General features: G+C 42.6%; 1 protein-coding gene across 1 annotated transcript in view; it reads left to right on the top strand.

The window, feature by feature from the left end:
• nkain2 (sodium/potassium transporting ATPase interacting 2) overlaps positions 1–26,481 on the top strand; it is an 83,916-nt gene that overhangs the window by 43,843 nt on the left and 13,592 nt on the right. Inside the window, exons 4-5 of the mRNA XM_047573980.1 lie at positions 12,940–13,140; positions 23,846–23,906. Of these exons, the coding sequence (XP_047429936.1) occupies positions 12,940–13,140; positions 23,846–23,906 (262 nt within the window). The remainder of the gene's footprint in view (positions 1–12,939; positions 13,141–23,845; positions 23,907–26,481) is intronic.

Raw genomic sequence — 26,481 nt, 5'->3', positions numbered from 1 at the left:
AAAGTAAAACAACTAGTGTTTTAGAGGCACACAGGTATAAATACTTTGGATGACATAGCCTCTTACCATCTCTAGACTGGTTGAAACAGAGAGTAAACCAAACTTAAGACATCCCCAAATCTAAGAGGAACGTAAATGTCAGCGGCAAATTTAAGGGCGACTCATCCGTACGTTGAGACATTTCAAAAACAGAAATGTCTACATGATGGATTCAAGACTAAAACTATCCTGAATCATGTTGAAAATGACCATCCATCGACATCCAAATAGATTCACAACTGGCACTGAACGTCTAAAGAAGCCCAGCAAAATTAGAAAGATTCAAAAAATGCCAAGCTATCTGTGAGTGTATTAATGTAGAGTGAGATGTTCTTTTCTTACTTAGCCCTACCTCTTTTTTATGTATTTGCACGCAGCTGGTATTTGATAAGGGTAATGATGACATACTCTGTGCTTCAGGAATCCTATGATAGAAATGAAATTTCCATCAGTCTCGCTCTCTATTGCCTTTTGATGCCGACTCCCTCTTTCTCGGTGTCTCTCGCTCCCCTTCCTCCTGTGCCTCGCTGTCTTCATCCTCATGTAATTCATTCCTCCTCTCCCTCCGCTCACCCTATAATCAAGTCTTTTTCATGTTGTTTTCCAAAGTGCCATGTGAATCTGTCCCATCCTCCTCTTCGCTCTCGCTCGTCTTCATCTCTTGCCTCCCTTTCATTCACGCTCTTCCTTCGACATTTCCTTTGTCGAGACGCCGAGAAACGTACCCCTGTCATGACGGCGCCTCCATTTGTGGTCAATGGCAGCTCATAACACAGGGCCCTATGTATTGTCCCGTGCAGAGAGCCAATTTAATACATTACCGTATACACTCAGACCATTACGCTGGGGTCACAGGACAAAACTCATTGTGACACACTCCATTTTTCCTCATTACAGAGATCTGACATCTGTGTATGAAACAGGGAGACAATCAGCCTCGCTTTGATTTATGCCGTTTTATCAGTGACTCTTGGATTCATGCTGTAGCTTTGATGTCATTTTTCAGTGCCAACACTCAGTTTTATCCATGATTAGACTTGATATCCAGATTCTACATCCCATTTCCAGCAGTGTACATTTATCACAACACTGATCAGACTGACAGGGAGTTAAATGAATGCTCGGAGGTCTGGCTTTGTATTTGAGATGAAGGTAATAGCCTTTTATGTCTATTAAATAACAGAAAGCATCGCAGGCGAAGACAACAATTCCACTTAGTTCCATACATATGTTGCCGTTCTAAACGCCGCTGAAGACTGTGCATCGGATGAAGTGCAGATATTCTCAGTTTTGTAGCATGAAAGACGGAGAGTCAGAAATAGTCGGCCTGTAATGGTATGAAATTTGCCAAGTGCCGATGACATTTCGTCTTGGGCAGGCAAAGTAAACCCAAGGTGGTGAGTGGAAAGGTGGGAGGGACAGCAGGGAGGGGTAATGCGTCAGCGTTTGTCAGCTCGGTCTGAAGCCCTGAAGTGAGGCAGCCAGATGGACGGACAGTGGAGGAACAGGCAGATCATCACCATGGTTGAGATAACGGCAAAGTGGGTTTGATGAGACGTCGTGACACTGAGAGTGAACAGGGCATCTTGATGCACATCACGGATGAGTCACTGACACTGTCCCACGCATACGGTTGGCCTGAAAATTAAAGATAACTCACCTTTTGTTTTGTTTTTTTATTCCTGAATTATTCCAAGTCTGACAGCTTGGTCTCGACAGTGGAAAACAGCAGTTGACAAAACAATTAGCTTCCTCTTGTTGAGAAGATTTCAAGCTATCACGCAGTCCTCGAACGCAGTCGAAGTGTAGGCGTCACCTTCTCGATCTATCATATGAGACCAGTTCATAAACATCTCATAATATTAGAAATCACTCTGCAAGGTTCTAATGTCTGATACACGCTCATTAGTGGACCTCTCTGCATCCAAGACTCTTCATGTCGGTTCACTGTCTGGTGATATTATTTTGTCAAAAATAGTAACAAATCACAAATGAGACTGCTCTCATGCCTAGTTTGTTGTTCAGAAACTGTGAGCGTCTCCCCCCCAGGTCGGTTAATGAGTCCTCTGCAGCGAGAAAACACGTCGCCCATGGAAGGATGCGACGTCTCCCTGCCACCGGAGCGTCTTGTCCTTCTCAGATATCTCTCAGCAGCAGGCGCCTTCTCGGCACATAGATGCTTGATCAAACTGAACATGTTCACATAACGCTGGTACATGAACCACGACACAGCAGGAAATGCTGGTGGCAGTGTAGTGTGGCTTTTCACTTTGTTTTGAAAGTGCAAAGTGTCAGCGGTTGCCGCCATTGCTCAAAGTTACATACTGTATCTTATATCTCTGATTTTGAACAAAATATAGGTGCAAGCACCCTAAAATACACCAAAAGTAATCATTGGTCCTGCAATGTTAAGATGTAGATTAATTATAATAAATCAAGCCGCAGAACCTTAAAAAACAAAAAAAACAAAAACAAAACAGGAAATTGTGAAGAAAAGCCAAAGTGTGATTACACAGCTGTTTTCTGTGTCTACCAGCCTTAATGGGTGTGTTTTCCTTGAGTGTTTTTCTTAAAGAACACATTACAGAATCAGCAAGCGATGAGCAGGCACTGATCTCCCCCTAGATATGCTTTTTAATCCTCCCAAGTGCGCACACACTACACAGTTGTGTGTCCGCCGATGCACGCTGGCAGAAGGCAAACATATCATGAGGATTAAGACCTCAAAAATGAGGCTCACTTCACCACACACAGCGCTTCAGTGCTCCAGTCCTTCACTCCCTCACTTTTTGTGTGCAACACAATGAACGGCGTTCAATTCACTTGGAGCAGCTGCAGACACTTGTGCATTCAGATGTGTTCTAAACTAAACTAAACTACATATTTTATATGCATATCATTTACATGCTGCGGTCGATATTAAACTTTACATGCCATATAAGACTAATTCATATTTATTTACATTTCTGCTGAACAAATGAGTGATAGGTAGTTTTATCTCTAGGGAAGCAATTGTTCAGTCAAATGATATATTGATTATATTTTTGATTAAAGAATGGATGATTTTCTTAGCAGTCCACTGATCCACTAATAACTTCTACCATCCACTTTCTGTTTACAACATTTTACTATAAATTCATATTTTAACATGAAACCTGTGAAGATTTCAAACTTCAACTTTTTCCAAAGGACTTATTCATTGCAGATCTAATTAGGAATGATGTTGCTTACCATGTTCTGCCATAAATTACCACAAATAGCGTTGAGTATAATTTAACTTCAGCGACTTGTGCTGATTGCAATTACCAGAAGGTTGCCTGATCCCACGCAGACTGCAACGAAAATGTGATTCTATGTCATTTAGTTTTGTAGGTTGAATTGTCATAAACACACTATTTAAAACTCGGGATCGTTACGGTTTTATTTGATATCGGTACTTTGGAAGCGGTGCTGGTGCTTAACCCTTTGACTTCCACACTAAGAAATACGATTAATCGCGATTAAATATCATTCATTTTTAATCAATGGTAATAGCATGCACTGCAAGCAAGCAAGAATTTTGACATATCATTATTAAAATGTTCACACGATTGTACAGATTCATACAGCTTAAATACTGATTCTGTATGATGTATATTTTTAAGCTATGATAATATGTTCAAAAGTGCTGTTTCTCAAAAAGTATACAAGCATTTCATTGTCTACTAGTACTACCACAGAAAAGATCAACCGTGCAGTAAAATTCACAACAAACTGTCATAATCATAATAAAAAACAGCAGTCGATCAAAACCAGCAGCCACAGAACATAGAGAACACAGAGAACATGCCAAAAAAAAAATCACGAGGCTGGGACTCTCTTCTCCAGGGATCCTGCTAACTCCGCTAACTGCGGCAGCAGATGTGCTTGGCGTGGGGTCTCGCAGGCTATCAAAGACAGTACATTTCTCAGCTTTTAAAAAAAATACTATGCAAATTGGAGGTGTTACCTCCCTTGCACAGTATGGCCTCCGAGCAGGTTGCTCAGTCTACATCTTTTGAGGTGAAGCACAGCCAAACCTTTGACCGTTTGGCCTTTGGCATTTTGAAGGTTCACTTCCATCCATGCGGATGAAAAACTGCCGTGACGTCACGCGTAGCGTCGGCACAGCAATAGAGCTAAGGAGGCACAGAAATGAAGCACCGAAATCTGCCTTGCTTTTTCAGTCTGGTTGCTGCTGTTTGCATCAGCACCGGTGCCCTTATGGTACTCATCCCTGTTTACAACTTGCAAATCTGCTGAAAAGCGACACGACGACAGCTCCCAGGCTACGTCCACCAACCTCAGTCTAAACTCACTTTATTAGTCCAGATACGCACAGTGCTGGGGGGTGTTCTCTGTTGAGATGCCCATGTGTAGCGGTTGTGTTGCTGTGGTGAGCCATTTCATTTTTTAAAAGTGTCTTCCCACACTTCTGAACATGGGTTCCTGGCTCTTTTTGGTCATTTTCCAGCGTACCCGTCAACTAGAAGTGCTGTTGTTTGGGATGCATGTAAACAGTGGAACTTAACCACATATTTCATGCATGTAGACAATATATCACAAGTTAGTGTTTGATGTGTCAATACAGCCCAATATATTACCAGTCTTGTAAAGACATGTTTCTGTTTGATGAAACTTTCTGTCTAATAGATATCTTTGCCTTCCTTAAGGCCCCTGTAGAGCCCCAGAGGCAAGATAAGGTGTATATCCTGTCTTGACAGTAATTTGAGTTTAAGCCCGAGATTCATACCATATATCAGTCTGTCACACTCCCATCCTTCCTGCCACTCGCTGCTGCACTATCTAATAAAGCAGCGATGCCATAAAATTAATCTTTAAAAAGATTTCTGATGTGGCATCTCTGACAGATTTTGGAGAGGAGCCTGTGGAGAGAGAACTGTCACCCCGCTGCAAACACAGATACACACTCGCATATTCACAACTCGCTCCCGCGCACACTCGTGCACACTCTCAGACAGCGAACTGTCACTAGTCCACTGTGTCACATAAAAGATGTAGCCACCCTCTGGGCGTCGGATGACACACAGATGCAAACACGTAGATGCACACATGCACCGCGCTCAGCTGTCACTCATTTACTGAGGGGGTGGCTTGCTGTGTGGGAGGGTTTACCCTGCATGTTTTTGGTTTTTTGTTGTTTTTTTTTTTTGTTTTTTTTGGAATGCCGTATGTGTGAAAATGTGTGTGCATGTGTTGGTGAGCTTTGGTAGTGGGCATGAGGGACACAATGCTCGCACACCAAATCCAAACAGTATCAGGACAGTGCCATTTTGATTTCCATATCCATCCCGGCATCTAATTTCAGTCTGCAAACACACAAAGGAGCGGCGACAGAGTGACAAGAGTGACCACAGGGAGAGTGAGGAATAAAAATGAAAGATGGGGCGAGGGGAGAAACTAAAGAAGACTGAAAGATCGGGGGTAGATAAATGAGGCATCGGGGCGGAGATAGGCGGGGAGGTTTAGACAGGCGAAGGTATGATAAGAGTTATAAAGGATGATGTGTAGTGGGACAAAGCCACATGTGATTCAGAGTCCCTTTCAAGAGAAGGGGCGTGGGGACAAGGGAAAAAGAAGAAGCAGGAACAGAGAAGAAGTTGGTTCAACAAAGGAGATAGGATCGGTTATCTCACGCAGCGCAGGGAGAAAATCCAATGTACCTTTCGTATCATTTTCACATCAACATCAATAGATGCAGTTGTCAGAGTAAGAAGAGCTTTTTACTGCAGGATAAATAGTCGAAGAAATGTGACAGTTAATCAAACTGCAAACCACCCAATTTATCCCTAAAGATAGTTTTAAAAAAATGATTTGTTGAACCAGTTTGAATGCTAATGGTCGCGTAATATCACTCCCCTCAGTTTTTATTCAGTGCCGGCACTGAGACGATGAATGAGAGGATCCCACACATTTAATCATAGGCGTTCTAGTTAAAACATCCACCCTGATTCACTGAGTTAATCCATCAACCCGAACTGCGTTTGATCAATGGATGCATTTGTTAAAATCATGGCATGAAATTGGCTTTCTTTTTTTTTTTTCGTAACAACACATCTCTAGTGGGGCATTTCTAGCAGCCAGTTTTATCACTGGACCCCAAAGCTATGGTGATTCAATTTGATTATTCATTGTTACTGTATAGTGTCATGTGCAACGACAAGAGTGAGTTTTTACTTGTTCAAATAAAACGAGCTGATTGAACACAGATTGGCTTTATGCCGCAGTAGATAATGGATTAGATTGACCCAACTGCTGCAGTCAAACTTCAGATGGTTTAGATGGTGGCGGGCATTCATTTCCAGCCTTGACTGTTATAGATTTAGTTTCACTGTGCTAGCAGTAAAGTCTGGTTTTATTGTAGGTGCTAATCTGCCTGTACTTTAACGCCCCTTTACAGTTTACTTCTTTTGGGTTGATCCCAAGTGCTTCCTCTTAACCACGTAACCATTACAGGATAACTGCAGTTCATCATATCCCAGGTTGTAGTTTTAACCATTATTGTCCTCTGAAAGACACCCTGGATAGGTCCCCATGCTATCGCAGGATGGCCATGATAAAATTTGACTACCAAAAGACAGTATTAGAAATCTAGGAGCATGTCTAATGGCGATGTTTCATACACAGACATTTTTGTGGGCACTGCAGGTATATGTTGTATGTTGTGACAATACACTATTTTGCTAGGACAATTTGGACCTGGCATTCATTAATGTGGATGTTTCTTAGACACGTACCACTCACCTGACCAGACCAGGCACCCCCACCCAATATCAGCGACACTCCTTAATGGCAGCAGACATCCCCAGCAGGATGCAGCTCAAACTCAAAAAAACATGGAAAACAGCACAAGGTGTAGACCTGTGCTCCAAATTCACTAGATCTGAAACTATCTGTGGGAGGATCCACAGAGGCCCATCCCCTCAAAGGACCCCCACAACATTAATAAGGCCCATATCTATAGAGGGTATGAATTCATGCCACTGCTGCCTGGGGCCACGCCCACCTTAGTGGCAAAACCTCAGTGAAATGTAGCAGTAAAAGGAAAAATGTGGATTATCAGATCAAATTAAGGCCAATTGGACTCGACAATGATCCATATGAACTAGTATGAATTTATAAAAGAGGACTAGCCTCAGTTTCAGTTAGTTTAAGTTAGTTTTAGCTCATTTCATTATGGTAAATGTAGCTAAATAAAAGATTAGCTAACGCTAAGAGTTAGGTACGTTAGCCAAATACTGTCGCACCCGTCTGGACGTTAAAAGGATGATGAGGAGTGATCGCAAATGTTTGCTGGTTTATTTTTGGAACTGAAATAGTTACTGTCGGCCGTAGCTACACCAAAACAACAACATTGACAAACTTATCTGACCGCCATCCAGAACGTAACTTAAGAAGTAACTTAAGGTGTGACTTCATCAAAAAAATACAGCATAAATGAATATTACCCAACACTGAATGTGAACCACAACACCAGGTTTCTGTGCCTGATTTCCAGTTGGTTCTTTGTAAAGCAGTGATCCATTTACTTCTCTTTTCTTTGGCAGTTGGAGAAATCTGTAAAAATATATCTCTGACTGCTTTTCAAATCTGTTGGTTCAGTCAATCACCCAACAGCTCTTCACCTTTTTTTAAAATTAATTTTACAATTTAGACGCTATTAAAGGCCACGGTTCAAACTAATTAATCTTTATGTTCAACTGTCACTTTTTGCCACTCAGTGTCTGTAGCTGACTTTGCCAGCGGTGACGTCACATACCCTCTATTCTCCGATGAGTCACAACTGTTTTGGAGTCGCAAGGGAGACCTATGTGATATTAGGGTGGTCATAATGTTATGCCTCATTCGCGTACTTGTTATTGAGATCACATAAATATAGTTTTAATAATAACGTTTAGATTTATTGCTTAAGGTGTAGCTTGGGGGCGTAGAGCTAAATTAACCCATTAAAGGCGTCTGTTGGCAGCCCTCTCCCCTTCATGGATTCCACCTGGAGCTGAATCACTATAATGATCTGAAAGAATGAAGGAAATGATAATGGCTTTAGTACGGTTAAGGTCGGGGTTAGGATCTGGAACAGACCTCATCTCTACCTACCCTCAAGCACAAATGCACACACACACACACACACTCACGCAATTCCCCAACACCCTCAAACAGTCTGATCGGTGAGGAGCGCTTCAAGCACCGTGGGCTAAGGCCTCATCTAACACCCATGGGAAATCACAGCAAAACAATGTAGGGAGATGCACCGTGACTGAATATATTGGTTTGAAATAACACAGAGAGAGACATGGGAGAGGGAGAAAATGATAGAAAAAGGGGATGGAGATGGAGGCTTGGTTAAATAGAGTGAAAAATTGACTTTGGAGAGAATGAAGCTAAATATTGCCCCCTCCTCCATTTTCCTCCGTTTAGTATGAGGACCTGCTGATCTTTGTGTCAGCTCGCTGGGCAGACTGAAAGCCTGGGAGACCGTTGTTGTCGTTTTTATGTCTGACTGCGTCGCTGCATGGCTGCCGGAGCTTGTACTGTATGTTTAGAGCATGTAAAAAGCTGTTAGATTAAGTGTGAGTCAGTGTGTGTGTTACGAGGTCCTTTATAACACATATTGGTGTGTGTGTGTGTGTGTGTGTGTCCAGGGAGCAGATGCAGAGTCGGCCGTGTGGAAAAAACGGGCAGTCCCTCCCTTATGCCCCCTTATCCATCCATCCATCCATCCATCCATCCATCCATCCATCCATCCATCCATCCATTCATCCATCCATGCATACAGAAGCAGGGTGAATGTGAGTCAGGGTTCATGGAAAAATAGTTGCTAAGATATTCATCATTCGTTTCCGAGCGCCTCTTTTTTTTTCTTTCTTTTTTCAAGATTTACATACTTTTCCAGTTGCCAACGTGAAAACGCGCTGTCAATTCTTGTAATTGTAAAACTAGCATTTATAGTTCCAGGTAGCATTTAAGGGGCATCAGTCCTCCCTCGTTCGCCATCACAGGAAGGGTCGTTCAGAATGGTCTTTTTTTTTGCCTCCTGGGAGTGGAAGACAAAGGAAAATATGGAGGTGGGAAATTGAGGGGAAATTGAAAGAGAGAGGGAGAGGGAGGGGGGGGAGGGAGGGAGAGGTGGAGAGAAAGGCAGAGGAAAAACAGATGTGGTTCATTGAAGCGGCACTAGCCCACAGTCAGAGACAAAGACCTGAGAGCATGAGTGCATGATCCTCAACTAGCACACTGGAAATTATAGTCTGTGTGTGTGTGTTATTGCATGTGTGTGTGTGTGTGATAGAGAGAGAGAGAGAGAGAAAGACAGGAGTAGATAACTGGAGAGAGAGATGAGACCAATAGAAGGAGGGAAGGAAAGATGTAGAAAGACCGGAGGGCAGTCAGAAATGGAGGTTAGTAAGGAAATATTAATCCAACTCCAGCCAATATTGTTTTTTATTTGAGGTTGCGAGCCAAACAGCCCATTCATCACCAGACGGATTCATATCTGAAGATCACTTTGGAGCTATGACTTCATCTTCTTAGTGGGTTAAACGCTGCACCGTTGAATAAATTCCACCGTATAAGATCAATACGCCAGTGCCAGTACACGGCTGCAATTTAATTCCTTTGTATCGCAGTGGTGAGAACGGAGTAATTTGAGCTCGGTCTCCAAATCTTCTGTGAACACTGCAACTCTTAATATTTGTTTTTTTTGGGGGGGATTTGGGAGAAATACATGTTATCTCTAATGTGTTTTTTAATATAACATTTTCTCCACCTCTGTGCGGTTGGGGCTTTTTGTGGAGGCTCACCGCAGCCGAGTGAATGGAAAGGAGATAACACAAAGGAGATAATGCGCTTTTTTTTTTTTGTTATTAGTACCAGTCTGGTTCTGAGCTATTTTACAGGCCGCGTGACCTCAGTGGTGTCCGTACCCAGGCAGCAGAGGATCTTGAAACACAAAAATGCATCCAGCTCTTAGATTCATGTGAAACGGTGAACTCACTCATATAGACATGAAGACGTGTTGACGTCGCTTCAGTCGAGGTTCAGTTGAGCTTAGGGGTAGTTGTAGTTTAGTTTATTACTTATTTTGACAAAGAAAGAAAAAGGAAAGAATAAGTGAAGATCAGGGGTACGTACAGCTAAAGGGAGACATCTGGCTTTGCTAATGACTGTTGCATATGTACATCACTTTTGCTTGTTTCTGCTCCCTTTTTTTCCTTTAATACTTTACATACACGATCAGACATAACATTATGACCCCCTATGGGGGAGGGGCCTCTGTGGATCATCTCACAGACACTTGATCAGTTTGGGAACTAGTGAATTTGGAGGCCAGGTCAACACCTTGTACTGTTCTTCATGTTTCATGTCAACCACTTTTGATCCTGCTGGGGATGGCTGCAGCCATCAAGGAGGGTCATTGCTACAGGGTGGGGGGTGAATGGTCTGGTCCAGGTGGGTGGTACATGTCTAAATAACATCCACATGAAAGCCAGGTCCAAAAGTTTCCCAGTAGAACATTGTGTTGTCACATTCGTATGGTCAGTGTTGCTTTCTTCTCCTGTCAGTGGTCATAATGTTATGCCTGATAGATGTATTTAATCATAAATATTTCAAAACTGCACTTTGTGTAATACACAGTATATTGAGTCATGTTGCATTATTTTGTTTTTCTCAAGTTAAATGAAGTCGCCGTGTTTTGCACAACTAACCAAGCCAAAAAGCTCGGCTGAGCTCAGCCACATTCTTCTTTTGTGTCCATTTTCATTTCCTCCACAAACTGAGGGAATATTACCGATTTAGTAGCAGTCCATCCTGCCCGGTCCCAACAACATTTTTTTAACAAACTCAGCGTTTCGTTGAGAATTACCAACGTGTTGGTGTGTGCGTGTTTTTTTTTAAAGAGGCTCGTTAGAAAAATACTGATAGATGAGACCGTACCAAAATAATTGTTACCCCTCTCCTAACCTCTTTAATAGACAGAAAGGGAGCGCGGAAGAGGTTTGAGACACAGAAGAGCAAGGAAGAAGAGAGATGAGAGAAGAAAATGAATCTAAAAAGAAAGGGAGAGGGATATGGAGCAGGGCGGTGGCACAGAGAGGGGGAGAGCGATGGCAGAGGGAGGGCAAGAGAGAAATTTAAAGAGATTTTACTCATTAAAAAGAGGAGCACAACAAGGGGAGATGGCATTAATCAGAGCTCTGCGCTAATGAGGCATTTACTCATTACGCTGAAATAGAGAAAGGTGGAGGAGGAAAAGGAAGGGAGAAAAGAGGGGTGGCGAGAGAAAGAAAGAAAGGAAAGAGAGGAAGTAATATAAATTAATAGAGTGAAAACGGAGAAAGAAAACTGAATGGATGAAGGTGACACAGTTAAGTGTGGCTGTGGCATAAGGAGACGAAGGACTGTTAAACATAAAGAAACAATGTTGACACAGGCGTTGATGTCAATTTAAGAATGGGATCTCTGTGTAAAGCCTCGTCTGAACATTTGTGCTCATTGGATGATCTGACGTCGCCGCTGACGACCGGGTGCCGTTGTCGCTTTTGATTTCGTTTAAGCTTTCAGCGGCAACAAACTGCAGATTAAACCCTTTCTGGGAACAAAGAGTAATTGAATTTTGATAGACAAACACAGGATAATTAAAGACTTCTTTTGCAAAACCACACACGGTAAAAGTGATTTTTGCTTTCGCCTGCTTTTAGGGAGCGTTGAGCTTTTTGATTCGGCTAATGGCGAGGCAGCGCATGGGCAGATGCGAGTTGGGCCTTACATCGGTGGAATGATCTATATCTCTCCTTGGTAAATGGAGTCGTTAATATGTGCATTATTTAAACCAAGATGACAGTCATGTGCGGCTTAGAGGCACTTAAAATTAAAAAGGGTGAAGAGAAGCCTGACCAGAGGCTCTGCGTGTTGTAAGGGGTCAGTCGTACAAGCCATAGCTACGTGGCTGAAGTGGTGCGAAGTTTAATCCAAGCTGAACAGCAAGTGTGACAAGACTAAATGCCCAAACAATTGAAATGACTAGCATGTTGCCTATGTCTGGGCCAAAAAGTTGCACTTGAACACACCACAAAGACTACAGCCAGCAGAAAGCCACAGACGGTGGTTCCGCCCCTGTGCCGATGCTATGAGCGATATGCTCATTTTAAATGACAGTATTGACCATATTCCCGGGAAAAGTCACGGCTCAACAAAGTCATTAGGATTCGTCTCCTTCAATCCTTCCGGTGCTGTGGAGACGATACTGTGTTAGACTGACTGACACTGGTGACATTCATCGAGCCATCAAGCTGGTGTAGCCAACGCACTCCGTGTGCTTTTCAATTTTTGATGGCTCCCGGAGGTTTCGTTTGTCCCGCACAAGACGAAATAAATCAAAAGACCCAAACTTGTCTGCGATGCCTAAAACCAGAACTGGACCATTATAGCTTCTGAGCCTCCTCTGATCGTCTCACACAAATCTTCTCCTCAGTGTCCTTTGTTGGATGTATGAACAACATATTTTAATGCATGGAGAAAATTCAACTCATAACCAAGCTATTTGCTATCTCTTCTCCATTCTCTCTCTCTCACCTCCTCCCATTATTCTTTCCCCACCTTTCATTACGGTCTCTATTTTACCTACCTGCCTGTATATCAGCTCAGATCCCTGGTATTATAAATCTGCTATCTATTTTTAGCTCCGACATCTCCTCTCTCTTTTTACATCTCACTCTCAGACTTGGGTCTGACGAACTGTTTGGTTTAATTAAAACTCGGTTAAAGTCTGCCCTGACATTCAGGCTGTCTGTGTATCGTCTGTCTTTGGAACGTAATTCAACTCTCTTTCTACCTTTTCATCTCTCCCTGTCGCCTCGCCAGGACTCTGACCTTGTCCTGACGTTCAACCTGTCCATGCATCGCTCCTGGTGGATGGAGAATGGCCCAGGGTGCAGGGTGACACCTATCACCCCTCCCCCGTCCTGGGCACCCGAGGACCACCGATATATATCTATATCTGGCTGTCTGATGGATTTCCAGTTCATAGAGGTGGCTCATTCCTCGCTGCAGATACTGCTGGCTGTAAGTACTTGAGCTAAATATGTTCTTTCCAGAATGCACTGTCATTTCAAACTGGAGTACCTCGAGTATGTTGTTTACAAACTCTAGGTTTATGGCTTTAAATGGCTTTTAACTAATAGAAATGACCTGTGGTTAGAGCAGGTGTTGCTGTAAATACATGTAGCAGCTCTGAAACATGAAATAAAGTCAAATGCGCTTATTTGCTCTACAGTATAATTTCTGTAGTGTAAATGTAATGTCTGTGCACCAAGTATATAACTTTTAGCATTAGCCCTGTTTAGCTTTAACATCTGGGGCTGAAAAATGAAGTCAGTGACAAGGTGGAAAAATCTGCAATTCCTCAAATGACCACTTGGGGCTGGCTCTAAAAGCAAGTTAATCCCCATTGACCTCCAAGTTAAAATCCCCAGCTTTAAAACAGAAATAAACTAATTTATAGAGTAGTACAAAGGGTACGGTCTCTATAGCTGATTTCTCCCCTTGTGACTTAATTAGTATTAAGGTTTCAAATTATTCATACTGAAGGGCATGAGTGCTTTCAGCAACAGGTGGGTGCCGTCACAGCAGCGTGCCTAAGCACTCATCCATCCACCTCATCTCCTGTCACACTCCAACTGTTTGCCCGGTGAGAATTAGGTGAAGTCAAGTATTGCCAAGATGCCCATGACTGGAGCCACCACACTGAGCTTCAAGACCGTGTCCATCTTCATATAAAGTTAAGGGTTTAGTCTGGCGAAGCAAACGAATAGCAGGATGGGGATACAGAAAAGTTCTGTTCAATGATAAAGCCTTCCAGTAAAAAAAAAAAAAAAAAAAAAAAGTAAAATATATATAAAAATAAAATATTTAATACATATAAAACCTCTTAAACCCCACAAACTGTTATATTTACATTTCATTTATGGTTTATGATTTTATGATTTTACTGCACCCACCAAAGTTCTCACTAAAGGTTGTTAACAGGCTAACTCTTTTATTCTTTTCTGTGCTTAACAATGCTAAGCAATGCTAAACATAGGACTCCAGAATTAAACCTAAAAATCGGCTTTAATCTTTTTGTTTTCACACGTGAGAAAAACCGTGCTCCTAGCACAATTTTGACACATTTATCTTGTTATAGTCAATGTGTTGGCCGTCATTTGGCTATTTATGCCACTTAACAAATCCAAATTACGTAACGAATCCTTTATATTTTTCTTGAGTCCTGACAGTGTTGAACATTAGCTCTGAATTTAAAATTGAAATAGATGCCGTTACTCAGCTGACGTTCTATACGGGGTTGTACACGCTAGTACATTAAGTTTAATGTGTTCCTAAGTGTATTACGACCATGGTATCCTCGTTGCCCGCTGCAGTGGCTCAGGGAATTGTGGGTAATTGTATAACTTTGCGGTATAGGCTTTAGATTAAAATAAAGTATGTGGGCTCTATTGGGTTAATAACTCCATGTCCTCATTAACGTAGAACGAGCTGGATAAGCTGCTTTTGAATCTCTTCCTCTATCTCAGCCCTCTGCGTCTTCTTTCAGTGACGTTGCGGCGGGTTTCTTCTCTGTTTTCCTTTGCCTGGCTCTTACACTTGCCTTCTGTTTTTCTTCCTCTATGCACTATCAAACTGTGATAATTAGAAGCATCAGACGAGAGAACAGAGAGAGAGGAATAAAGAATAGGAATGAGGGAGGCCTGCTGCCTGTCATCTCTGACTCCTCTGTGCTGTAGCTGGGTGTGCGGATCCGTATGAATGCAGACGCGCTTGCGGTAAACAAACCGAGGCTTTAATGCAGCTGCACGCATCATTACGCCAAGAGACAGCGAGGGAGGAAGATTTGGGGGAGAGTGATACTCCGTCCCTATGCCTGACTGTCCCCTCTCCTCGTGCACTCTCCGTGTCCCCGTGTCGATCGATGGTGGTACTTATAGTGTAGCTGAGTGCCAAGCCACCACACAGCTGTAGCACTGTCTCACTGTAATTGGTGTGTGGAAACACTGTCATGCCTCATGAGCAACAGTCTGACGGGTTCGCTGGCTGACTGGCTGTCTGGTGCACTGTAATTGACTCAATAAAGGGTTAGGGTTTGGTTGGGGTGTAGCCTGCGCTGGTTAGCTTGTAGCTGCTCGATTAACTGATACTTAGCTGTGGGGGAAAGGAGCGTTTGTTACAGCTCTTCTTGAAACGGAGGCGGCTATGGATAGATGGAATGAAATGAAGATATGAGTGGACAGTGTGTGGAAGGAAAAACAGCCTCTGAGGCATTTCAGCTGCCAGGTCCATCAACATGTTTTTGTTTGGCTGGCTGGTCAGTTGGGTATGTGATGGACTAGTTTGTCCGTCGCTGACTGTCTGATTTTGTCTCTAGCTCACTGAGGTACAGATACGTGTGATGTCTTGACTGCACAGCAAATCTTTTTAGTTAGTCGCTGTACCTACAAAGGGTAAGACAACAGCTTGTTATGCAGGCAGTTTTGTCAGGTTTTGTGCCATCATACCATCACTCGCTACTTTCTTCAGTGCACTAGTGACAGCAAATGCATTCTAATAAAACAGTACTGCACTAAATCCTCTTGTTTTGGAGGATGTAGTTTTTGGTCATTAAACTGAAGAGACTGAGGTTGTCAAAATAATAGAAACACGGGCCTTTGCAACACAACACAATTCAGTATTTCTACAAACTATAGCCTCCCAATTAAAACAGTTGATTCAACATCTCTCTCCGTTGTTTGAAACAAGTGCTGAACACCATAACCTTCACGAGGATTAGGTTCAGTGCAGGGCTTTTACATCAGAATGTATTCAGTTTCACTAGCGTACCTAATGAACTGGCAAGTGAGTGTACGCTAAATTGTTAGCAAATTTACAGACGTGTAACATTACACGCTTATAGGCTGCCTGACTGACTGCAAATTACTGTGTTACTTTTGAAGAGCAGACTTCACAATTTCTTCACAATTTGTTCCACAGTGTGAATATCATCTGTGCAGAGACAGAGCTTGGGACTTCTCCAGGGAGATCTAGAGAGGGCTCAGTGAAATGTAGGCCATCACTGCCAGACTGAACACTGTGGGGAAATGCACAAGCATGGCTTCTTTAATTACAATCTTCAGCTTTATTGTACCTGCTAATGGCACAGACAAAGTGATAATTAGATTTTATTTCACAGCAACAACAAGAAAATATCGGCGACGTGGCTTTCTGCTGGCTCAGTGGTCTACAGTGCACGCCTCCGAGTCATTTAAGTGATTAGCATAACTTCAACCAAAGTGGAGGAACTAATCAGTGAAATCACCTACTGTTGTTCTTCGTTGGGAATAAAACCTGAACGCTCTCATGCCTCCTTTGCACACAGCTGAGCAACCTTGACTGTGAAACATCATGCGTATGAAAATAATCACCAGGGATGCCAGCTTGTTTGCATGTTGCACCTTTTAAGAACCTCGAACGAGCTGACTGAGAGAAGTCACAGCCACAATATCAACACCCGCAGTCAAATACGTTGTGCTCTTAATTGGCTCCTACCCTTTGCCAGACAGTCATTCTGGTGTGAAATCCAAAATGATGACAGTTCAGTCAAAATGGCTCGAAACTAACAGGCGGTATCTTCAGAAAGTAATCTCTTCAGTTGCAGATAATTGCTAGACCTCATGGATCCCTTTGTATTGTATTTACGGTCTGGCATAGTTTATTTAATGATTCATCATCTCAAAGTCATTTGACACCATGACGGAATATTAAAAGTAAATCTGTAAATAAACGACGCATCTACATCGTTGGTTACAGGGAAATACATTGATTTTTGTAGAATGTGTCAATGCATCAAAATTACCATGGCTCTCACTGCCAGGAATGTTGAAAATGACAATGTGGCCCAATACAGCAGCACAACCGGTATGCATGAGCATCTCAGAAGAGAACATTGGCTTGCTCCCCAACCTGTGTTTGGACTATTGCAGTGATTGGTGGTTGGTTGGTTGGTTGGTTGGGAGTGTTGGTTGGTTGGTTGGTTGGTTGGTTGGTTGGTTGGTTGGTTGGTTGGGTGGTAGGTTGGGTGGTTGGGTTGTTGGTTGGTTGGGTGGTTGGTTGGGTGGTAGGTTGGTTGGTTGGTTGGTTGGGTGATTGGGTGGTTGGTTGGTTGGGAGTGTTGGTTGGTTGAGTGGTTGATTGGTTGCCAGTGACAGTATCTGGGAGTTTAAGGCAAGAACTCAACAAAAACTCTCTGCCATTGTCTAGTACGACACCCAGTTTTCTAGTGCATTTGCAAGTCATGAACCATCTCTGTGCATATAAAACTAAACTTTGGAGATTTCAATTAATGCTGCACCCTAAGTGGGTGTAAGTGACCTTTTAAAGATGAATAATACAAGTGCATTTCCAATTACAGTCAGCACCACTGAAGTTAAATTATACACAACACTACTGTATGTGTATGTTAATTAATCACAGAATACCATAAACAACATCTCTCCTAATCAGGGCTACACCGCATAAAGCCATTCTCTTATGATAAATACTATCATTAGGCGGAAATTAACGACTGAAGTGGTTTATTCATTCAAAAAAATGAATATTGGATTATGTTAGTATGGAGAAATGTGCCAACGTAATGTAATGATACAAGTTGTTTGTTATTTAGTGCCAAGCTAACCAAATGATTAGTTGGTTATCACAATTAATGGATCGATAAATTAAAATATTCAGTAGATTAATAGATAAAAATAGAAAAATTACTAGTTTCCTGCTAAAATCACTTAGAAGTGGAAGTATATATATATATATATGTATATATATATATATATAAAAAATTATAAATTTTACATTTTACAGTACTTTTTTTATTTTTATTGCATTAATTGAATTATTATTTATAATTATTATTATTGGCTTCTAAAAAAGAAGTCATGTTGAACTATATTGATGTGAGCAAATCAGATTCACGGCTATTTTTATCCAACGATCAGGGAAGAGAAAAGAAAGAATATGAACAAGGCATCAGAATTGAGTGTCAGTCAAGCAAAGCAGCCGATGTGCTCCACGGCACTAATCCCAGCGTTTGCTGAATAAGTCAGATCTCACATGTTTGTTGTTCTTGTTTCAAATGAAATCAGGTAACTCTAAAAATTCAATTAAACAAAAGCGCGGCGCATCACCGACAGCTGCAGAATTCTCACATGTGAGAAATGACATCAGATGAAAACACTCATCCTCTGAAGCTTTTACTTCATTCGTGGTTCATTTGTTGTTGCTGTAAACAGCGCGTGGTTCTGCAGAAGCATCAAACAGCTCAAACAAATGTAGATGAAAGTGATTAGATATAATTATTGATTGTAGTGTTGCGGTGATTTTTCCGCGAAGCTCCGTCTGACAAAATGCTTTCATCACGAATAATTTGCGCGGAGCACAAGAGGGAGACTGGAGTTTAATCTGGCATCATCAGCACATAAACAGGTTTAATCCAGTGGATGTGACACCTTCATCACAGCACAATTCATCTGCAGTGGGATGACACAGGCGTAATGGATTCTCACACTGGAGATGAGTTAATTTTTCGTCACTCGCTAATGCGTCCAACACACAGCTAGCTGTTAGCAGATAGAAAACAACTCCACAATTAAGATCCAGCACAGACAGTGTGCATGTGGTGAGACTAAAGAAACAGGGAAGGAGACAGAATAATTATGGATCTAAATAACAGTGAGATGCTGTTAATGCTGGTCATAAATTAACCAGTGAGCAGTTTTACCATCAGCCGTCAGCATTTTCTGCTGCATTCATTCTGGCATTATGCTCTCCTTCCTCTCTAGTGGAGGCCAAACTGCATCACTGGGTGACTGACCTATAAATGCCCTCCCCTGGCATCTGTCCTTGCTTTTCTAAAAGGTCACATCCCCTCACGCTCTCCCTGTCTTGTCGCCTTTTTTTTTTTTTTTTCACCTCGGTCACAGGACATGCAGATCACACACCGAAGATTCCCCTTCCTTTTTGAACACCAGCTGTTTGACATTCAACTAATTTCTCCTTGCGCTGCTTTCAAAACTTGCAGGTGTTATCAGAATCTCTGCTAAGGGACTTGATTACTGTGGGAAACGATCGTGGCTCCATTATCTTTCAGTTTAATTTTCTCAGAGACCTTCTGTTGTAGTGAATTCCTGAGCGTTTTGGCCAATGTGACATCTGTAATGTTGTTAGGCTTTACTACCAAATGTACGAGTGCAAATGATTGTAGGATCCCACTTTCAACGTGTATAATTCTTTACATTGTGTGTCTCTTAACATAGTGGCTGTGTGAACTCCTGGCCGGATAATCTATTCTTCTAACTCTTGGATTAGATAGACTGGCATGGACTTTGGCAGTAATGGTAATGCTCAGAAGAAGTCTCCCCCTCAATCTTGTACAAAATGGTGATCCACTATTTTTCTCTTAATAAGGTCAAATACTGGCTGCCCAAAGTACTGCCCTGCATAGATTAGATCAGTAGATCAGAGCAGTGTCTCAGAGTCTCTGGAATGGTTTTAGAGTCTTAGTCTTGGTTATAAGCTTTGAAGCCCGCCTCACTCCCACTGGAGCGCTATGAATGTAGTTTGTGTACAACAAAATGACTGTGGTTGGTTGTACGACCATTCAAGTGTGATCAGAGGTATTTTTTTCACTGTATTGGTTGAAACACTCCCCAAACTGAAATCCAAATAGTTTGTTACCAGACTCACATTCAGATACACCCAACAACTTGTTAATTATTTATATTTTTTTATTACATCCATCATTTGTCTATACTAATTGTCCTTTCTGGAGAACATACTACTCTAGCAAACTCAGACATCTAGTTACTAATACTGTAATATGACATACACCTCCCCAGAAACGTAACACCGCTGGCCCCAAGAGCAGGTCCGCTTAGTAGTAGCTAGTAGTAGTAGCTGTTTGGAGATACAACCATTTGTATGACTCGTCTACGGTGAAATTTCATTGAAAGTTTCTGTCGTCATTGTTCAAAGTGAAGCAGGAAGTAAAGACAAAGTGACAGCTAGCGCTAGCATAAATCGCTCTTAACAATCACACCTGTGTACAGTTTAGAGTTGCCAGGTCAAATAGTTTCCCACATCTGCAGGTCTGCATCTTGTATGTTGACATTAAAACCACCCAGTTCCATTTAAATTCACCTAATTACCCACACTAATCTGGTATTACGGCCAAATGGGAGCCTTAAAATAAATTTACCAAGAAGCTGCAGATAAACTTCAAAGGCTGGGGTCGAAAACGTGGCTGTGGATGCCGGTCAGCGTTCCTCGGCGAGAAATCGCAGGAATTGGGAAGACGTTATGAAACCGGAAGGTGTAACTGCAGTGCAGGTAGCCCACTTTGCAGTCATTATCATTGCAAACATTTGCTCAGAACATTCTGTTTAAGCTCTGAAGGGGAAAAATGTCAAATGCTGTGGAGAGAGAAGAACATGCACATTTGACAGTTTATTACCCATACCTTCACCTTTCTCTACCTTGGGATAATGCCACCAGGTTTTACTGACTTACTGCTGCATAACTACATTTGCAGTGTTTACCATGGCAACAGGCACCTGCTGTACGGTACGTTTAGGAAATGGGACGAAGACTGTCCTCTGCCTCCTGGGATTGTGTGCGCCACTGTGCACATAAAGATCCATAAAAATGGTTTCTTCTCTGAATGAGCCACCCGCCGCTGTGAGGTGAAGTGGTGAAGTTGTACAAGTTATTACTTGTCAGGCTGATCAGGGCAGGGATCCTGTCTGAGTCGAAGTGGTGCGATTTCCATTTCCACTCGTCACGCCGAACACCCTTCAGTTTTTTTATTTTTTTTGAACCAGGTAACCATAATCCTCAGACGAAATGAAAAAGGGAACCAGTGTCAGTCTGAGAAAGCAAGGAGAAGCGCACTCGAATTCGGTCCATATAAATGCAAACAGAAGCCGAGCAGCAGAAAAGATGGACAAAGGAAGAGTTTTTCTCGCACAGTGAAAAACGGTGGTCAGTCACCGTTTTTATTTTAGGAAACTAGCGCTGATAAGTATGAATTAGCTTCATAAATAGTTTGAAATAAATATTTGAAACGGGAAAATGGGAGCAGTGGAAAAAAAATGTGGTTAAATCTTAAATGTCTCACGGAAAGACATAAAACTCATGAATTAATTAAATGATTTTTATTAATGCATAGAAATTATATAATAATAATTATAATTATGTATAGATAATAATGAATCAATTAATTCTCATTCAGCTTAAAAAAAGTATCAATATTCAGTTTAAAGGTCTGATGTTGATTCATAAAAACCTTAGATACGTTTTTTAATGTGCACCACTTCTTTATATACTCTTGTTAAAAAAAACTTGCTGCGGTGTCTCGAGGCTGGTTTTGAGATTGAGATCAGTAGACATGTTGAGGAGAAGCAAATAACTGTAAGAGCACTGTCAGGTGATGTGTGGCAGCACCTTGGATTTAAAACACAACAAAGCCATTTGTTAAATGTAGTTCAGATTCAAAAAATGTGTTTTGAAACGTTTTTTTCGCGCCTTTAAAGTAAAATACTTCAATTTAAGAGGCTCACGAGCGGCATCATCCAAACATCACTACAGGCAGCAAAGCGTACTCAGACCCAGAACTCCGGCAATAAACAAGATAAGGCTCACACGCGCGAGTCACAGCCTCAAAGCTGATATCGGTGCGCCGCAGCTATCTTATTTGGACTCCTTCACTTGAGGAGGAGATACGATCGGCTTTATTGTAAACAGGATATTATGTTTACATGCAGCGACGCCGAAACGGAATGCTGGAGTTTCGGGAATATTAACAGGATATTGATGTGCAGGGAAACGCACTCTTGTCAAAGCTGATCAAATGTTCTCCGTGGCAGGGCGGGCACGGCTCTCTGCGCCCTGTTCAGTCAGTAGCGCTATCAAAACTGCACCCAGAAGTCATTTTCAGAGGCAATGAGCCTGCAGAAGACAGAGCGCTCCCCGCGTCGCTTTTTTCGCTCCGCGCGTCTGGGAACTCCGCAAACTCTGGAAAGTACAACATTTTGACTTTGCAATGTTAAAAGTCTCCTCCAAGTGAATAAAATATAAAACACTCAGTTCAGCTAGACTGGCAGCTGCGGGCTGAGGTCAACTGAATCTTTGAAAATATAAGCTCCTGTCAATGGCGGTGACAGCTGAGACGTTGCAGCCCATAAAGTTTATCAGCATCTTTGACCAGTAGTAATTTTTCAAGGCATATCTGCTACATAAAACACATTGATTTTCTCATCATCGCTGATCCCCGCGCTGGTGCTGGCAGCATTGTCTACTCTCGCTTTAAGTAAATTCATCCCCCCGCACGGCAAAACGCCGCATCTCTGCGACTCGTTTATTCGTCGGGGGGCAGAGGAGAGAAAATGTAGATGTTGGGGGGGGGGGAAGAAATGGGAATGGAGTGAGACACGGGGCGAGGAACAAAAGGCAGGAAGGAGGCAGGAAGCTGGAAGGAAACAACGAGAGAGCGTGCGAAGCGGAGGGAGGCGAGAGGAGCTTTGGGAGCTGAACATTATTTAGACTAAATGAGGTCGGGACCTTGAGGTATACGCTGAATCTCAAATGTAGCTGCTCACATTTGTAGCCGGCTGTGTTTATGTGTGAGTGTCCATGTAGTCGATAGAATACCAACCGGGCCGATGTCATTTTCCCGCACGCTTTGAGCCTCGTTTTAGCAATGAGGCTTCTTTTTTTCCGGGCTAATACGTTAACTTAATGCCTCACGCAAACACACCTGTGCACCTCCAATCGCTGCTGGCTTCAATCCTCCTCACGACCCACATTTCTCTCCATCTCCTCTCCCTCCACTATCATCGCGGGGTAATAAGGTCACCGAAACGCTGACCTTACGCCGACTGCACTCTCCCCGCGCCTTCACACCAATCAGCCGCCTCCGGTCGGTCGTCTTGGAAACAGCCAGCCAATGAGCGCGCAGACCGGAGAGAGCAAAAGGTGCCGGACGGCTGCATCACTGTCTAAACATCACGCGCGCCCGTTTTAATGCTCCCTGTGCTCGGTCGCGGCACGAAAGCGCGGAGCTCCCGCGGCAGCGCTTCTTTTCTGATTGTTTATCATTTCAAGTGCGCGAACGCCCTCGAAAGCGCGCGCTCGCGGGAGGACGAGAGGGAGGAACAGCGCGAGCCGGGGCGCAACAAAGCCCTGCCCGAGTGTGTGGCGGTGTAAGCTTTTCATTTTCGACGATAGCAACAAATCCAGAACTATCTGCCTCGACATCGTAATACCAAAGCAATAAACGGAGCTGAAAATTCAATTTCAGTGATCACAATCTCTTAGCTTATGTTTACCCACAACGCTGTTGTGGAGAGACGCTCGTGACACTTCTCTTTTTGTGAAAAAATGTGTAAGAACTGAAGACGCGCATTAGAACTGTGCTCCTCTACAAACATGAAAATTTGAGCTAACCTTGTGGTTGACATTGACGATGCCAGAAGTGCATGTGTGTGTGTGTGTGTCTGTGTGTCCACTGATTCAAGTGCTCTATTTTGGAGCGAAACACCACAGCGCTGTTCTGCTCCACTTCCACCAACACCTGTTTTCTCTGTCTCTTCCAACTATTTGTTCAGTGTCTATTCCTCCTCACTTTTCTCTCTCAGTTTTCCCGTATTGCCCAAAATAATAATCTCCGTTTTTTGACTTTTCTCTTTGTCTCTAGTTGGTGGGATTTATCTACGCCTGCTACGTGGTCAAGCTCATTTCTGAAGAGGAGGATAGCTGTAAGTACACACACGCACACACACACACACACACACAAACACACGCAGGGCAGCTGCGGCTGGAATTGCAAATACCGGAGCGAAATTTTAAAATATTCACATGTCCATTTTAGTTTCATAGTTATGCAGCTGATTTGTTCTCGGTGATTCAAATTAGCCGGTTGCTGCAGAGAGAAAACACACACACACAAAAGCAAAAAAAAGAAAACACAGTGCCCCATTCAGGCTCACAACACAGGCTTCTCATTGCTAGCCAGCTGAAATGACTGCAGCTGGCAGATTTGATCAGCCGCCGCTAGCCGGCTAATTAGGCTAATTAACCTGAGTTGGCTGAAAAGGACGTTTGACTTCTTGACATTTCCGGAGAACTCCTTTAAAATGAGGCTTTCTACGTGCCGCCTGCGTATGTGAGGTACGGCTGAAAGACATTAGCGTCCCGGCCAGTTGGTGATCAGCGCCCGGGACGTGGACATGTAGGAACATCATCGTTCACAGATTGCAGCGTAGAGCGAGCTGGTCTCGGTGTAATCGAACACTTCCACGCTGCCCAAATACATCTCACACCAAATTATAAGAAACCTCAAAGTCAGTCTTTTGTGAAGAAAAATAAAGATTAAAAAAAAAAGCATGTTCTGAACACGACAAACCATTTGTGTCTCTTTCCATGGGTCAGACCAGACCAAGGCCTTGGCCAGACCAAAATGTTTCCTCGTTCACTTAATTATGAATAGCAGTGTCCTTAAAAGCCCATAACTCCCTGTGATGAAGCCTGAGTCTGGATTAACGAGACTAATAATTAATGAAAGTTGTGTTTGTCGCTTCCAGCTGTTTGTAGTCATATTTTCTCTGAGTTTATTAAGTACCTGCAGCATCATGCAGCAGCAGGATCCCAATGAGCAGTGTGCATTTTTTTACATGCTGCACAACAGGAGTACCTTCATTAACTATTAAGAACTATTAATTATCTAAGACGCGGGGTGGGGCCTGGTCAGGATCCAACAGTCGAGCTTTCTCACACAGAGTTTATAAGCTCACAGCTTTCGGGACATTTTTATGTTGTTGTTATTTTACAGCTACATTAACTAAAGTCATAAACACTTTTTCTGAAATGTCGGCTTTATTATTACTGACTGTTGAAAGTTGGCAGTGCTGATACCTTACTGCCCTGTTATATGAGCTGAACTCACACACTGCCACAACTTTACAAGAATAAAAAGCTAAGCTACTTTAGTAGTAATGAAAAATAACTCAGTGAGTACATTGCATACATTTCAGTTTAGGTGCATTAAATCTGGAACAACTGGCAGCGGCTGCGGTGTTCATAATGTGCATCCATTGTACTATACAATAACTGCAATCAAATAACTATTTGATGTATTTTGATATTTCGGTGTCCTTTCAAAGCAGCAAAATGTTCAATTTTACCCTCTCAGTGAAATCCTACATGCTCCATACGGTTTCCTCTCCGTGGAGAGCACGGCCAGTGCCTCTTCATGTCACAGAAATGCCTTGATTGCCGGCAAATTGACTGTAGCAGCAATCGAACAATGAAGCAGGTTACATAACGATTAGTTCAAGCCCTCCCGGAAAGTCATTCAGATTGCAATGCGACGTCTGCAGTACGAAGAAAACAACCCTGACCTGACAGTGTATGAGAGCGATCAGCATATTTAAACTTATAATTCGCGTAATTCGAGGTGGGTCCCCAGTATTTTATGGATACAACGTGATACTGACTGGGCTACATTCAAATGCGCTAGACAAATACTGTGGTTGAATGTGGTAGAAAAAATACCTTTGTTTCAATCTACCTTTGGCCACATTGCACCATTGGAATAACCACCACTGGTTTGAGCAGACATTAGCTTATTCTATTCCTATTCTTTCACACAGTGGCAAATGCTAGTCATGAACTTTGCTCTTCCTTTTTCTTCCTATGTATAACGATATAAACTATTGTAGTTGCAATATTTATGAGTTTGTTCCTTGGCATGGCTACAAGTAGTCAAAGACTGCTGCCATGAGACGAGGTAAAGACTTAGTTTAATCTCTCCCTTACACTTTGTATATTGGGGTTTGAAAAGGTTAGAAATATACCACCCCTCGGATTCTTCGAAATGTCAGTTGTTGCTCCGGCTGCTTTAGAAATCCAAAGGTTGACAGACCTGCTGTTCTTGGTGTCGTTGCTAAGCTCTGCTGCACACTATTTGGCGAGCCTTAGCGAATGACCAATTTATTACGTATTTGGTAAAGTAGTAGCCAGTCTTGTAAAGTAAATCCAATCTGTTCCCCTTTCAGTTCCTTCCTCCCCGGCGCGTTCGCACTCTTTGTAACAAAGCAGCGGGTTTGAATGAAGTCATTTCGGATGAGGGGGTTTTTACTCACATTTTACCGATGGAATTCAAAATGAAACGTGTAGCCTGAAGGCCTTACAGCCCGGCTCATTCATTTACTGTAGCACGCAGGGGGAGAGACGAGAGAGAGAGAGTGCGCTGATGAAGATCAAAGTTGCCTTTTCCTTCCTACTGTAGGGCTCTCCCGCATGCTTACCACCATCATCAAGCAACCAAGCAAG

The sequence above is a fragment of the Mugil cephalus genome, chromosome 21 (genome assembly GCF_022458985.1).
Source record: "Mugil cephalus isolate CIBA_MC_2020 chromosome 21, CIBA_Mcephalus_1.1, whole genome shotgun sequence".
NCBI classification, from domain to species: Eukaryota; Metazoa; Chordata; class Actinopteri; order Mugiliformes; family Mugilidae; genus Mugil; species Mugil cephalus.
The sequence above is the reverse complement of the archived record's forward strand: the minus strand, read 5'-3'. Positions and strand labels throughout refer to the sequence as shown.